This window comes from Neltuma alba, unplaced genomic scaffold, assembly GCF_004799145.2.
Source record: "Neltuma alba isolate B1F8T4 unplaced genomic scaffold, ASM479914v2 tig00010148_pilon, whole genome shotgun sequence".
NCBI lineage: Eukaryota > Viridiplantae > Streptophyta > Magnoliopsida > Fabales > Fabaceae > Neltuma > Neltuma alba.
Genome location: NW_021635095.1, coordinates 163,641 through 179,475, shown reverse-complemented (window position 1 = coordinate 179,475; position 15,835 = coordinate 163,641). Strand labels below are relative to the sequence as shown.

Sequence of the window (15,835 nt, the reverse complement as noted above, 5' to 3'; positions counted from 1 at the left end):
CCTATTTGTTACAAATAACTAACTTAACTTCTTTTCTTAATTTTCTCAAATTAGTCAACTAGCTCTTATAATCAGGACCGGAAGTAGTATAAAACCTAATTAATAAATTAATTTTGGTCCTAAATATAAAACCTATTTATCATATTTATCAATTTTTCTAAATTATCCCTATGGATACTCTATCAATCATAATCAAGTAAGTGATGGAGGGAAGATATTAAGAAAGATGATTATGGTATTTTAGAAAAAACATGTCACATTTCTTATAATTAACTAATTTACATAACTTCTTTAATATAATCAAATTAGTTAAATAGGTTTTATATTAAGGATTGGAGGAGTATTTAAGTCTTGAGAATTTGAACTAAATGTTAGCTAGCCTCTAAAAAATTTCTGAAAAAATTAGTTGCAAAATAGAGTCCCAGTTGTAAATAGAGAATTATGTCTGAAACTTCAAAAAATTATCTGTAACTAAAATTCTTAAATTTGTAGTTGTTTAGATTAATATTTGTAACTCATTCTTTTAAAAAATTTAATTTGTTGGGGGATAGATGTTCTTGATTCCGAATTCAATAGCCTAAGCCCAATGATATTCGACTCAGTCGTAAATCCATTGCCATCAGATTAAACTCTACGTGGTAAGAAACTCTGACCCTTACTTGGGCGACATTTGTCTATTACCTGTACAGGCGACGATTATGTAATTCATGAATTTAACACTTTTAACATTCTGAATCAAATCAAAGTCCGTTAATACAATTCCTTCCGATTTTTATTTTTCCAAAAGAAGGCTTGTTTGTATAAAAGACGACGCGAGCTGTTAATCAAATTGGTTCTCGTCTGTTTTATAACCCTATAATGGGTAGAGAGAGCAAAACAAGAAGACAAGGCGTCACTTTTCACTTGTTGGGCTACAGATAACTACCTATGACATTTAATATATATAAGGGCTGCCTAACTAATTAATTTGAATAAATTAAATTAGATAACTTAATTAATTGTAGTAAATATGACTTGATGTTCTTAAAGTAATCTTGTATAATATTAGATCAGTTATGTTCGAGCTTATAAGTTAGGTGAAGATGGATTGAGTATTATATCTACAATGAAATCCAACATCTTTACTAGTTACTGTGTTAGGGATTGGAGAGGTATATTGTAGGATTCCCCCCAGTAAAACATGTTGATGCATTAAGTTCACTCGTTAACCTCATGGGTGGTATATAACAACGATTGCTCTAAGCTGCATTCCCCAAAGTCCGTCGTTCTGTAATCAGCAAGTGGTATTGACCTTTCATGGCGGCCATTATGCATTATTCCTGCACATTATCTCCTTGTAACGTATTCAACATGTTTACCTTATCCTTCTTTTTTTTGGTTCGAAAGGAGCGTTGAGAAGAGCCGCCCATCGCTACTTCAGTCTCCACGCATAAATTATGCGCGTAAGAGCGACGACCTTGTCTTTCAGCCAAGGAGTTTTAGACTTTTATCTGTTTTGACTTTGTATTCTAGTTGTTATACCTTAGTCCTATTTTGTTTCACGTGCTTGATTGCTTCCTCATGTCCGAATGATTAGTGGAGTGTTCAATTCAAGGCCGCTTTCGCTGAATTGCTTCACAGCTTCCCAATTACTACAGCCAACCACAAGGGTCCCCATTCGTATAATAAACAACTAGTTCTATGAAAAACCCTATATATATTCAACTTGTCTCTTCGTCCCTTGCAAGTACTCCAACAAAACAAACATGACCTCCATGGCCATCCACAGCTTCATGCTCCTTCTGCTATTTGTCACAATGCACCAATCATCAGCCGAGTCCAGTCCTTCTTCATCTCCTTATCCAACACCATATTCATCTGTCAGAGCTGCGTATTGGCCTTCGGGTAGTGACTTCTCCACCTCTTCCATTAACACAAACTACTTCACCCACATTTACTATGCCTTCCTTGAGCCCGACCCTGCCGACTCTTTCCGGCTCAGCGTCACCGGATCTGCCCAAACTGAGATTACCAACTTCATCAGCGGCCTCCGCAATCGCAACCCTCCCGTCAAGACTCTCTTGTCCATCGGAGGAGGAAGCAGCAACTCCTCCGCGTTCGCCGCCATGGCGAGCACCCCTCAAAGTCGCTCCGTCTTCATCAAATCCACCATCCAAGTGGCTCGCCACTACGGCTTCGATGGTCTCGACCTCGACTGGGAGTTCCCGGACACCCCACAAGACATGTCCAACCTCGCTCTCTTGTTCCAGGAATGGTCCCGGGCCCTGGTTCTGGATTCCAGAACTCAACGCAAGCCCCGCTTGCTTTTAACAGCCGCAGTGTACTACGCCAATACCATAAAGCTCATCGGAAACCAATCCAGGTCGTATCCGGCCGAAGCAATCCGCAAATACTTGGACTGGGCTAGTCCCATGAACTTCGATTATCACGGAGCCTGGTCTAACTTCACCGGGGTCAACGCCGCTCTCTTCGATCCCAAGAGCAACATAAGCACCCACTACGGGATCGGGTCGTGGATCCGGGCCGGTGTGCCCCCTTCTAAGCTCGTCATGGGTTTACCGTTGTATGGCCGGACGTGGAAGCTTGAGGATCCGAATGTTCATGGGATCGGGGCTCCTGCTGTTGGGCCAGCAACCGATACTGATGGGACCATGGATTACGACAGGATTTTGGAATTCAACAAGGAGAATGGGGCAACTGTCGTTTATGATGGGCTCAGTGTGTCTTATTACTCTTACGCCGGCACTTCTTGGATCACATATGATGATGTCAGGTCCATTAAAAGGAAAGTCCAGTTCGCTCGCTCATTGGGCTTAAATGGCTATTTCTTTGGGCCGTTGATAAGGACATGGATTGGGCCCTCTCCAGACAAGGTACGCATAATTCTTCATTCCCCGCTTTTAATGACACCGGCGGGATAAATATAGAGTGAAAATCTTGACGGATGTGTTATTCTCCACTGCATATTTCAAATGAAAATTTACCTGACATGTTTGGTTTGTTGTGGCAGCTTCAAATACATGGCTTGGAGGGCACTAAGTTGCTGGCTATTTAAGGAAAGCACAGAGCTTTTGGTGATGCTCAGCCTTGATCCACAGAGGGAAAGGTTGGAATTGGACCAACTACCCATTTTAATCCAAACATAGATTCACCTGACATTAGTGGTGGATCAAAATAATGGTTGCCACCGTCCTGTTATTGACTATGGTAGTTTATTTGCAAGTGTAGTGCTTTCCCAGCATCAGAAATAAATTGAATTTTTATTATACGCCGGAATCCTATATTTCCCGTCCATCTCTCATGAATCGAAAAATGATCAATATATGTGCGTGTGTCGCATGCAAGTTCGGACCAGTTCACGTTTGGCCTGTTCTTACTGCCCGATCATGTGCATGCCCAAGTCGGGCCAGCCAAGGTCAACGGTTCAGCGCAAAGCCTCGGCCTGATTTTTGATAAAATAAAAAAATATTTATCAACAAGAATATTTACCTTTATTCAGGATATGTTCCTTTGAACAATAATGCAAGGATCAAAATATTTTTTTAAAAAAAAATCATGAATACTCAGCAATGATAGACTATTCTTTTACGTAATATTATTTTAAGATACTCATTCAAATACATGGCGCGCATTATTAGGCACTCAAAAGACAAGATGAAGTGATGAACACATTAACTTGGATACACGCGTTGCACTGTTCACCACAAGAGGAAGGCCATGTGCCTTCATAAAGCACGGGATATCCCGAGATTTTGTTCCAATAATGAACCTTTTGAGATAATCTTATTATATAAGATGTGGGGGAGCTCACGCTGCAAAGTTCATTTCCATTTCCAAATCGTATTGGTGGAGGCTCAATGATGTGCTTTGGATTTGGTTAATCATAAGAATTAAGTCCCTCCACTTTTGGACGCGTTGTGAATTGTGTGCGGATCTTCCAACATGTGACCTCAGGAACCAACTTCGAGGAAGCAAAGCAACTTTGTCTTCCCTTTTTGTTGCTTGGAATTGCCCTTGCAGGCCTCCAGCCGTCTCGGCTGCATATATCATCCACATCCTTCTTAACAAAACTGAACCCCAGAAATCAACAACCAGAACACACACATATCTAATTCTCACTGAGATAACTATTGGCATATACAAACATAATCAACCAAGAATCCATCCCACGAAAGAATTAATTGGCGATGTGACGATACAGAGCCATGAAAGCCAGGCAGCACTCTAAGTGAGACGGTCATTATCTGGGATCATCATTAACCAGCTCACTAAAATCGTCGTTATCCTGAGCAATAATGATGGGCAACCATGATTTTACTTTACTCTTTCCGCGTTAACTTATTTTTGGACTTTTCTTCGCGGGGCGGTGCGATAGGAACCCCACAGGCGTCAATCAACTTAGTGGCCTCTCAACCAACAAGCAAATGATTTGTTTGGCAAAATTTGTTTGCATTTATAGGTTACATAACGTTGTCTGCTTTTTCTCTTTCATTCTAGGAACTTACCTAGCTCCCTGGTGGGGGTGGCCGGCTATCCTGTAATAATAATATTACTATTATTCGAAGTGAACGGTTTGTTGGATTCTTGAGATGAGAGAGAGCACATGCAAGTTTGAAGACGAGAGCATATAGTGTGAGAGAAGAGACAAAGAATGGATGAAGCAGGAGGCGTCTGAGAACACAGGGGGGAAGGGGAATAAGGTTCTAAAGTTGCATGATTGCAGAATGCACTAAAGCCAAAAGCAGAAAAGCAGAGTGATGATAAGAGAGGGGAGGGTTGGGGGGGGGGGGATCAAATGCAAAAGACGAAGGCAACTTTATCAGTGAGTGGGGTTTTCCGTATACAAATAATGAAGCTTGGCTGCAGAGATTGATAGAGACAGAGAGTGTCCGTTGCTGTCTTCAAGCACGCTTACACTTTCTCGTTCCTCAGCTATTCTCTGCGCAGGCTTCCTTTCCTGTTTCTCTCTCATTTCAAAGCTTGGACCTGACCTCCCATCCCTTTATTTTTCACCTCCTCTGGTTCCTCTCCTCTCTCACTTCTAAATTAAATTTTTAACTTTAACATTCTCTAAAATTATTAATAAAATTTCATTAAAATAAATAAATTTAAATTTTAGGAAGGACCTACAGTTTGAAACTGCTTAAAAAATATTCAAAAAATAAAATATAATGCATTAAATTTAGACAGCTATGAAAAGTGAAGGAAAAAAACAGGGAGAATTCGTACCATCAATAAAAATTTAATTAAAAAAAAATAGAAGAGAATATTAATTTTTATTATTTTTTTTAAAAAAATACTAGAGTCTTAGTGCTTGCTTAGGTTGGCTTAAATAAGTATTTATAAGCACTTTTTGACCTAAACGAAAACAAAACTTCTCTCATATATTTATTTCCTACTGTGTAAATCATAATTAAAAAACTACTTATAAAATTATTCCAAACATACCTTTAAATTAATTCAGTTCTTATGCTTTTAGAAAGAAAAGAAACCTAGTTTTGACATTAGTCACGGTTGAGATTACATGTTGTTCCTCTATTTCAAATCATAATACTGCCAAATATACAAAAATTGAGATTTTAAGGTCTTCAAATTAGTATGATCATTATTTATTAGTATAAAGTTCACATAATTATTGGTAAGCCCCAGTAACAACAGAATAACTTGGAATGACAAGTTTTGAGATATTAAATGACAACTATTTAGTTATATATTTGTAGTTGATAATTATTTTCTTCTCTCTTATTAACATATGATGCAATAACGTGCCACAATGTCACATTCCTTGCTTACTGCATTCAACCGTCCATAAATAATGGCCCTTATCTTTGCTTGTTGACTGGCGAGTGCCCAGAATTTTTCAGTTTGACTGAATGATTGAGTAGCAGAGAAACTCCTAAAAAGACAAAACTTCAAATATATATTAATAATAATGCCCCAAATCTGTACGCACGGATTTCAGCTCTCAAGCCCCATAAAGGCATAAACAAACAAAAGGCTTCAATTTATGTTTCACAAAATTAAAGTGCCTGATTTGATGGAAAGCTGGATATCCAATTAGGAAATGCATTTTTCAGCCAAAAAAAGAAGAAGAAGGAAATGCATTTATTACAGATATGGCGAAATAAGGATGATTAATGCGGCCATATTCTCTTTTACCTGGCAACGCAAGTGAATCCGTGATCATTGTATCCATCAAAGCACCGTCCATCTAATGTTTATTTCATATCCTTTAAGCGCGTGCTTATGACGCATTGGTTTTCGGTGGATTCCTGGTATCCAAAACGATAAATAAGGTCCATTTGGTTCCAAAGTCTACGTTATTCAATCCCCTTTCACTGTCTATAGATTGTCGTAGATTCCATTTCTCACTCTACTGTTACGGGGCAAATAAGTGGAAAAAAAAAGAGCGAAATTCCTTTCAAATTTATGGTTTTTAATTCCTCTACATCATCACATTCCCCTTAACCCTCCCTCTTTCTGCTAAGGATTTTATTCGTTGGACTATGCGAATCCTTTTCTTGGCATCTCTTCTGTTTCACATGGTTTTTGGTTTCGCACCCATAGACCATATAACAGTGAACCAGTGATCATAGTTGAAAGTTAAATCCGTCTAAGGCTCAAAATCTCTTCCAACGACCACTGGTTGAGTTTGCGAGTACTGGTGTGAAGAAAATGACTGTGGAGACCAGAATGGATGATCCCAGAGACCAGTTTCCTGTAGGGATGCGTGTTCTTGCCGTTGACGATGACCCAACTTGCCTCTTCGTGTTGGAAACTCTTCTTCGACGATGCCAATATAACGGTTTTTCTCCTTCTTCTTTTGATTTATCCTTCATTATTCTATTTCCCTTTTGCGGGTTCGGGATTTCTATTCGTGCTTTATCATATAGATTTTGAATTTGAGCTGGTGTCTTTGTGCTGAAACTGTTAGTTCGTTTGGCTATGTAATATTGTAACGGGAAGGACTTGTATTAAGTAACTGCATGGGGGAGATTGTAACCAATATACGGTCCAATCTTATTCTTGGCTTCAATGGTTGGCTTTTCTACAAGGTGACATAAATTAGTTCACTAACTGGCTGCATTTCACAGTTCACCATTTCTTATTTTCAATCTCTCTGCCGCTCCTTCTTTAGCCTCCCTTTTCTTGACTTGACCTTTTCTTCCTGGCTCCCTATCTCTCTCCCGTGACTCTTGCTTGAGTTCACCCATGGAATCCGATCTCAATCGGATACCAAGGGGATGGTTTGAGCTGTTTTACTGGTTGGAGTTCTCATCCACAGAACGTGACAACTGTTTTGTGTTCTGTATATACATCTGAAATTTGCTAATGTGCTGTTTTATAATGATGTTTATTCTGGTCACTACTGATTATTTTGCAGTGACGACAACTAGTCAGGCAATAACAGCATTGAAGCTGTTGAGAGAAAACAAAAACAGGTTTGACCTGGTTATCAGTGATGTTCATATGCCAGACATGGATGGCTTTAAACTACTCGAGCATGTAGGACTTGAGATGGACTTACCAGTCATAAGTAAGCGCACAAGTCTTTGTCAGTCCATCTCTTTCGACGGCAGATACTTACTAGATTGTTGAAAATTAGGAGTTTTCAATTAAGAAAAGGGAAGTTTCGTGGCTGTTTTGACTTCGTATACACAAAAACTTCAACGTTTGTGGTAGACTGATTTAAGAATGCTTGCTGATGATCCTCTGAAGTTAATATGTTATAAAATGTTTGATTTCAGTGTTGTCAGCATATGGTGACCCAAAGCTAGTGATGAAGGGAATTACTCATGGAGCATGTGATTATCTGTTGAAACCTGTTCGTATGGAAGAGCTAAAGAACATTTGGCAGCATGTGATCAGGAGGAGGAAGTTTGACTCTAAGGAGCAGAACAATCCCCACAACCAAGACAAGCCTCATGCAGGTAGCGGCAGCAGTCTAGGATCAGCAGGAACATACCATATAGATCAAAAGATGCCCAAGAAAAGGAAGGATCAGAATGATGATGAGGAGGACGTTGATGAGGACCCGTCGACCCAGAAGAAGCCTCGGGTTGTCTGGACAGTTGAGCTGCATCGCAAGTTTGTTGCTGCTGTTAATCAGTTGGGCATTGACAGTAAGTTCTTCTCTTTGCCCTTTACCTGTAATCAAAACAACTGAAGCTATAATTTTAATTAATTTCCCCAAAGAGCTTTATCAAGGCTTGTTTCTTTTGATTTCTTTTAACATTCTTTTTAATGAATATTCTGGGTATAGTTTAGCTACCCAATTTTTAGGATATTATACGATATGATGATTCTATTTAGAATTAATATCACGAAAACGATATTGACTCCTCTTTCAAAGCATAAGTGCCCCTGGGGGGTAAATATCATGTTATGTTCTGGTTCCTGTATTTCTCTTTAGTGGCATAAAATTATCTGCTTCCAAAACAAGTCTGCGCCTCATGATCATGTTGTTTTGGTGGCAGAGGCTGTACCTAAAAAGATTCTTGATTTGATGAATGTTGAGAAGCTTACTAGGGAGAATGTGGCTAGCCATCTCCAGGCATTTTTCTAAACCTTCCTGTTTTATCTTAACATATGACCTAAACCCTCTATTTTAGGGAGCCTTATTGTTGGATATTCTGATGGTTGCAGAAATATAGGCTCTATCTGAAAAGAATCAGTTGTGTAGCGAACCAACAGGCTAATCTGGTGGCAGCCTTAGGTACTGCAGATCAATCGTTTTGGAGAATGGGCTCTTTGAGTGGGCTCAGCCATTTGCAAACATTGAGTGCTCCTGGACAGTTTCAGAACAATGTTTTCAGATCCCTCCCATCTATTAGGGCAATTGGTCGATTCAACTCTCCTGCTGGCCTGGGCGTGCATGGACTGCCTTCTTCAAGAAATATTCAGTTTGGCTGTGCGCAGAACTTAAACAATTCTATGAATGACCCACTCAAGTTCCAGTCAACCATTGTTCATGGTAACCAAAATGGCAATGCAGTTCGGGGAACAATAGGGTATACCGAGAGTAATCAATTACAACACCATAAGCATAAAAGCATTAGTTCTTCTCATGACATGACCAATGCTATTGATGTTGATGATAAAATAATGTTAGCCATCTCTAGTCAACCACTTGATCCAACACAAATAGTAACTGCTAGCTGCCCACTCACCCCACTTCAGAGTGTAGAAGACAACTCCTTTATGGTAGCAGCACATCCTGAAAACACACAAGGGGGCAGAGCATATGAGAATTTATCTTCAATAGATGCTCAACGTTCAGAAATTTCTTGCTCTTTGCTGGATCATAGGTGTTGTGGTGATGATTGGTCCGATGGTGTGCAGTCATCTGAAATCCTGCCAAATTCTTACCCACCAACTGGGTGTTCTAGACCAATGGTTGTATCTCCAACGGAGAACTTGACTGCTACACCGTTGCGTGTTGGGAATCCAAGTGATGCTTCATCCGTCACTTTCATGTACAGCCAACCCCAAGATGTAACAGCAAATTCGAATTCCCAAGGAGACATTTTTGCTAATACTTCCGGGCACATAAGCAGTAACGTACCCTTTCAAGGGTGGGATGACCGAAGTCAGGATTCTGCTTACCGTTCAAATGTTATTTGTAGCTCTGCAAACTCTCTGATTCCTGTAAATGGTAGTGTTAGTGGACCAGCTAGTCCTTCACCAACAGACCCAGCCTTGTGCAGAAACTTGGTCTTCAATTGTGGTAATCCCACACAAACTAAGCATCATGGAGTGGCAAAACTAGCTGAAGAGATCCTGTTGAGACAAGGTCAAGGGTATCTCATAGACGCGCAGAAGGCGCAACAGAGTCACATCAATAGCAATCTTGGTTCACTGGATGATTTAGTCGGTTCAATGATGAAACAGGTAGTAACATTTAATCAATGCTACTTGGGTCTTCCCAAAGGTGTTTCTGCACGACTCTTCTTTTTAATTTATAAAATTCAATTAGTCCTCAAATAAATAATGGCTTGACCATTTTAAGATCTCATTGTGACTTGTTGATGCATCTATCTGTGACTTCTGATTATTGTGTAGACACCATTACAGATTTTGAATTGGTGGATATTACCGTTAAAAATGCCAAATATATTACAGTTTCACTATACAATGACGTTAACTATCAGTTTCCTTCTTCTCTGCCATAACTGTCACTTGCTGGCCTTCTTGCATGTCATTCTCCTTTGAGTCGATGCAATGGATCAGCTTTGAATGGAAGATTTGCTGATATCGGCAGCATCAGTGCTGTTTTATATGCTAAAAAGGGACTCGAATTGGTTTAGTCGTTGAACTGGCTTCATGTGTTCTGTCTGGTTTTTGATATTGTTATTCCATTTTTTGCTTGTAAAATTGTCTCGTTTTATTGATCTACGTTGTAGTAGTCTAGTTGATCTACTGATCAAATGAACGATAGACAGACCTCGGCTTTATGAAATATGAACTTTGTGAAGTTATTCTTTTTGCCTTTCTGAGTGTTACACATTTCCAAAATTACACTGAATTTGCAAAAGATATTGAATTTTGGTGTTGATTTATTATCTGCTTGTTCTAATGACTTTATCATCTGATGTAGGATGAAGACAAGGTGAAATTATTGAATGGAGACTTAATATGTAATAATTACACCGTGGGGACATCTATGTGACAGCATTTTGGCACCTTATATAAGCATCATGCTTGTTGGCGAATTTTGTAGTTTCAGATATATTCTCTTGGAGTTCTAGTTTTCTGTAGGCCTAGCCTCTTTCAGATTACTCTCTGACATGTAATATAAGGGCTTTCTCTTACTTTATGAAATTGCATTGTTGTCTTGTCCATGGGTCTGACAGTGCATTATGGAATAAATTATGTCGTTTTAGCAGACATGCTTTGCTAGCAAATATGTTTAGTGCTTCAAAATCAAGATTAAGTGGATGATTATGCTAACAGTGAACATGGGTTTCCAATAAATAATGCGAATGCTTAGGCATACAATGCAACAAAAGGGCATTCATTTTATTTATTACATTATTTTGTCGACTCGTTCTTGTGTAATCGCTTACGGAACGACATCTCCGGTCCCGAGACAGCTTTTCGAGCAAACCCTATACGACAAATTTAAAATAGTACTGTATGTCCTATCACTTTACTTTTAGAATACATCATGATTTTTGCCCACGAAAGATTGCACAAATTTTCAATTTTGTCCTTCAAACTGTAAAATTCTTGATTTCGTTCCCCATGGTTTCATTTTTTCCAGTCAATTGAATCTCTCTAATTTGAGTTCTTGTTTAACTGACATGAGTTGGCTTAACAGAAAACAAGTGGCTATTGGACCGATAAAGTTGCCATATTTAGTGTCCAGAAAAGCTATAAGAAGACCATGGTCCCCAAATTCACGAACGTTTCTGCTTTTCTGAACGCCAAGCATGGCCACTTATATCACATGAATTCTGTTAGGCCAAATCTTATGGTCAGTAAAATTTATATCAGACCAATGAATAGAGAGATTAAATTTGCGAGGAAACGGAATTAAGATGCCTACACTTCGAAGAACCAAACTGAAAATTATATCTGTGTAGCCTTTCTATTGGCCTTTAGATAGGAAGTAGTCGGAAAAAGCAGTAACAACCTGAGGGTGCAAGCCAATTCTGACATCAACACCTCCATTGTCAGAAGGGTTGGGCATGAAATAAGCAACCTGTGGAACTGGAGATGCGAGAGCAGAAACACAGGCTGCTTTTCCATGAAAGAATCCGACATTATGGAATGGCATCCTCGTCCAATCAGAAACCAAGGTTAGCTCCTTCAAAGGAGGGAGGCTTCCCTGTGCTCCTGATTCCAATGCCTCCACGTAGGCTTTCACATATGCGTGGTTCACTCTATTCTTGGCCTCTCTTATCTTCTCCACGATCCTTCCATAGCTTGCCTCTTCCACTTCTCTCACAGACATCATGACAGACGCAAGAACATACGCGTTCCCGCTGAAACCCTTTGGTAATGGGGGCACCATCTTGTTCCTCGTATCCACTGCGAACTGCAAGCATACCTTCTTTTCTTTCCTCACTCCCAATCCCAATGCTTTGGTCCGTGCCTATCGCATAATTAAACAAATAGTTCACTGGCGTCGTTAAGGGGGTAAAATACCTTAAATATTTGCCATCTTATTAATACTACCTTTAGTCCTTAATATAAGATCTCGTTTTACTTTTATTTTAATCCTAAATATAAGACCTTAATCCATTTTGTTTCTCATATTTATGTTTTTTTTTTTCAAAGTAGTCCTTCTAATAATAATATTTCTAGCCAATACACTCGATTAGCAAGAATATTTTAAAAAATACAACACCTATTTATTATACATAACTAACTTAATTTATTTTTTTAATCTTTTCAAATTAGTCAACTAACTCTTATAATTAGGATCGGAGGTAGTATTATTTCAAAACTTAAGAGAAATACAAGTTCAAATCGGTTAATGTGTCTAGTTGCATTTATCGTCGGCTTGTTCACTAAACTTACATATTAGGTAGCTCAACTTATACGTGTTCAGTCTGTGTAGGAGAGTTTGATCATAACAAATGATTAAGGAACCTTACTTAAATCTTGTTGTAACTAGCTGAATTAGAATTATCGATTACCACTCAAAACAACTTGGTGCACATGATTAAGAGGAAGTGAGGATTTAAGTTACCTTCCAAAGGTGAGATGCAAGAACCTCGAAGGTTGAAAATATAGGGGAGTGATCTGTGCTCATGGAGAAGTGTTTCCTCTTTAAGTAATCTATGTGCGAAGTGCTTACGTGATAGGTCGCAAGCACATAGTTGTTTTGTTCGGAGCCTCCAATAATATTTTGCGGCTGAAAACCTTTGTACTCAGAAGCTGCTTGCATTATCAACTGATAGAGATGTTCTATTGCCACGGCCTTTGTCTGCTGATCATGATTAGAGGTTCTTGAGTTTGAAGGCATATTCACAAACACAGTTCCTTTTGGGGTTTCGAGACTTCCACTCAGTAGTATCCCTCTCTCATGCACCGGTTTTGCCACCTCGCCGGCATGCCTGATTCCTTTCAGAATTTCAGAATTAGAAGCCCATGCACTCAAGAAATCATAAGTTGCTGGTCCGTCAAATAGCGAGTGGCTAGTGCCAATCCCAATTGAGTACCCTCCGCATCCAAATTTTGTCACCTGTGAAATATACACATGTACATATAAAAAAATATGTAGTTCAAAAAATTGAGTGTCTAATTCAGTACAAGGAACGGACTTCCACACACCCAAGAAAAAGAAAAAAATTAATTAAGGTAAAGAAATTGTACCAAAAACCATGAAAAAAACAAATTTACAGGCCTTTATATTTGATGAATATATAAGCATCAAATTAAAGAAAGTAGGAAGAACTTGCAATCACCCTTGTCTACTGCGAAGGCAACATGTACTCGAATAATCTCATAATGCACATGTACATACATACATAATATATATGTATTAATTCAATGATCACATGGGTGCAACCCTAGTTTCTTTCATTTTTATATAGTACAAATCAACAAACATTAATTCTCCCATCTGTAGATTTGATAAATCACTTCTTTGGAAAAGAGCTACTCACAGGGGCGTAAGAGATCCATGTACATATATCGTGTAATTCTGATATTCATAAGAGATTTTATGCGCCTGTGGCTAGGTTGTAATACGTATATATGCATCTCACCTGAACAACAACCAGAGGCATGTTCGAGAAATTGGCATGAAAAGATGGCTTATAAACCAGCTTCTCAAAGAATTCGTTGTACTGAGACAAGTCCCCAAGTTGTGAGACTCTAAGAGGGGTGTGCGCCTCCACTATTATTGCACCCTCGTTGTTGCACCACAGGTTCAGCTTCCCATCACTTTGGTTCACCCTCAGTCTACCTGCAGCCGGGTACCACAAGCTTAGGGTTTCTTCCAACCCGGATTTCAAGCTGCTGAAAACTGAACTAAGGGTCAGATCTTTGAAAGCCTGAGATGGGTTATAGAAAAACACCACGTACATCAGGGTAGGACACTGCCTATCTAAATTGGAGAGGTTCAAGACCCTCCCACCAGGCTGCACATGCCTTGGATACACAGGCACAACCCTTGAAATTGAAACTAGGGCACTATTGCTAGGGCTAACATAATTGCCATGTCTGGTTGTGGTCATGATTGAATTCGGCTTAGTTTCTGATCAGATCAGTACTGACACAGATATAGGTGATCGACGGCAAATTAAAGGTTACAAAGAACAGAGATGGAAGATAATGTTACTAGCTATAGTAGGAGGCAAGCTTTATACATGGAGAAGCTGCTGATGAAGGGGGTTTATATAATAAGATGGAGAATTAATGTTTAGAAATGCATCTTCTTTTTGGTAAAATTAATATATATTCTGCATGGTACTGTGTGTGTTAGGAGCAAAAGAAGTTTCCGTTAAGTCGCCGACTGTATTATCTGGCTCGCACTCAGAGATAGAGGAAACGACCTACCACCCTCTCTATCATGATTTTAATTGGTCAGCCATTTCTATGCACTCCGCTGGGGTAAAAATATATGAATAAAGAAACTACAGCTTTCAAGGAAACTGTTATCAATTTCCGTCCAATTTTTCCTACTTTGCAAGAGAAGTCATGCACTGTTAACGCAAGTCAAATGTTTGGATGTTATCAGTTTTCTTAGCCTGTCAAATTTATTTTGAATTCTGATGAAAATAGATATAGATGCCAATTATAAAATTTTGAAAGCCCTTTAATGTACATTATATTGATATTGTATTGTCTCCTTCAATTACTTGCATGGTTTGGTATGCGTATATTACTAGTTTTTGTCTTGAAATGATTTCTGGAGAGACATGATCATTACTAAGATCCAAGAAAATCAAGCATATATTTTATGGTACTATTATGTGTACGTTCGAAGTTGCCCAGGCCAGTTTAAGATTTTAATCATCAAGAAAATATCCAAACATAACATATAGTAAAGGCCAAGCATAACTTATGCGCGCTATTATCTATATGTGGCAGAAAGTTGGTTATTATTTTTCGGGAAACATGGAAAATAGATCCAGGAGGCCAGAAATAAAGGTCAGTTCGCTTTTGTTTGGTCGTTGCAAACCAAAAATAATGAGATTGTATATATAATTTATGGACCAACCTTAATAAAGCTCACAGAACACAATAACAAAGAAAGGCATACGCTTTAGTTTTGTTTGCTAGCTTTGGGAATGAAAAGAAGCGGTGATCGAGATAAAGAGAAGTGGGGATGAAGCTTGTTGGAAGAACAGGTTGGCGTGTTAGAGAGAGATAAGTTGGTGTGGGAAAAGCATGCGTGCATTTGAAGCCCAGTGTTGTCTCTTCTTGTCCCCAGCTTTACCAGCAGTGGCCTCATTTTCAGGTTTCTAGCTTTTCACTTTCCTCTTCTCCCTCATCCGATCCCCACTCTTTTCTCTGGCTCTCTCTTTTCTATATTGTTTATGTCTGAAACGCCAACCTTCCTTTTGCCACCGCCTGCAGCTTCTAATCACTATACTATATTGCCATTATTGTTGAAACTTTGCAGTCTCCAGGGAATGTATTCCTTTTGCAATACTGCCTTGAGTGCTTGCAGCTTTTGCTATGTACGTACGTATACATCCTCAGGCATGTCTATCTAAAAAGTGAATACTTGTCATATATTGTGAGACAACTCAAAATTCGATTGGTGGTTGTGTGTGTGTATTTACAAGCATACACAAAATTATACCCCTTTCAATATATATATATATATATATATATCTTCCCCAGCTGTCTGCTAAGTGAAACCCAACCGCTAAAA

General features: G+C 38.9%; 3 protein-coding genes across 3 annotated transcripts; 2 read left to right on the top strand and 1 right to left on the bottom strand.

Moving 5' to 3' along the window:
- Positions 1-1,658: 1,658 nt before the first annotated feature.
- On the top strand, positions 1,659-3,266 carry LOC114754485 (class V chitinase CHIT5a). The gene is made up of 2 exons (XM_028943251.1): positions 1,659-2,873; positions 3,011-3,266. The coding sequence occupies exons 1-2, from the start codon at positions 1,746-1,748 to the stop codon at positions 3,053-3,055; spliced, it is 1,173 nt and encodes a 390-aa protein (XP_028799084.1). The 5' UTR covers positions 1,659-1,745; the 3' UTR covers positions 3,056-3,266.
- Positions 3,267-6,289: 3,023 nt separating this feature from the next.
- Positions 6,290-10,889, top strand: LOC114754527 (two-component response regulator ARR12). The gene is made up of 6 exons (XM_028943305.1): positions 6,290-6,805; positions 7,385-7,537; positions 7,749-8,123; positions 8,478-8,554; positions 8,647-9,891; positions 10,598-10,889. Exons 1-6 carry the CDS (start codon positions 6,676-6,678, stop codon positions 10,667-10,669), a joined length of 2,052 nt encoding a protein of 683 aa, XP_028799138.1. The 5' UTR covers positions 6,290-6,675; the 3' UTR covers positions 10,670-10,889.
- Positions 10,890-10,973: 84 nt separating this feature from the next.
- On the bottom strand, positions 10,974-14,189 carry LOC114754554 (brassinosteroid-related acyltransferase 1). The gene is made up of 3 exons (XM_028943338.1): positions 13,719-14,189; positions 12,698-13,192; positions 10,974-12,097 (listed from the first exon to the last, which is right to left on the bottom strand). The coding sequence occupies exons 1-3, from the start codon at positions 14,187-14,189 to the stop codon at positions 11,591-11,593; spliced, it is 1,473 nt and encodes a 490-aa protein (XP_028799171.1). The 3' UTR covers positions 10,974-11,590.
- Between the last annotated feature and the right edge of the window lie 1,646 nt (positions 14,190-15,835).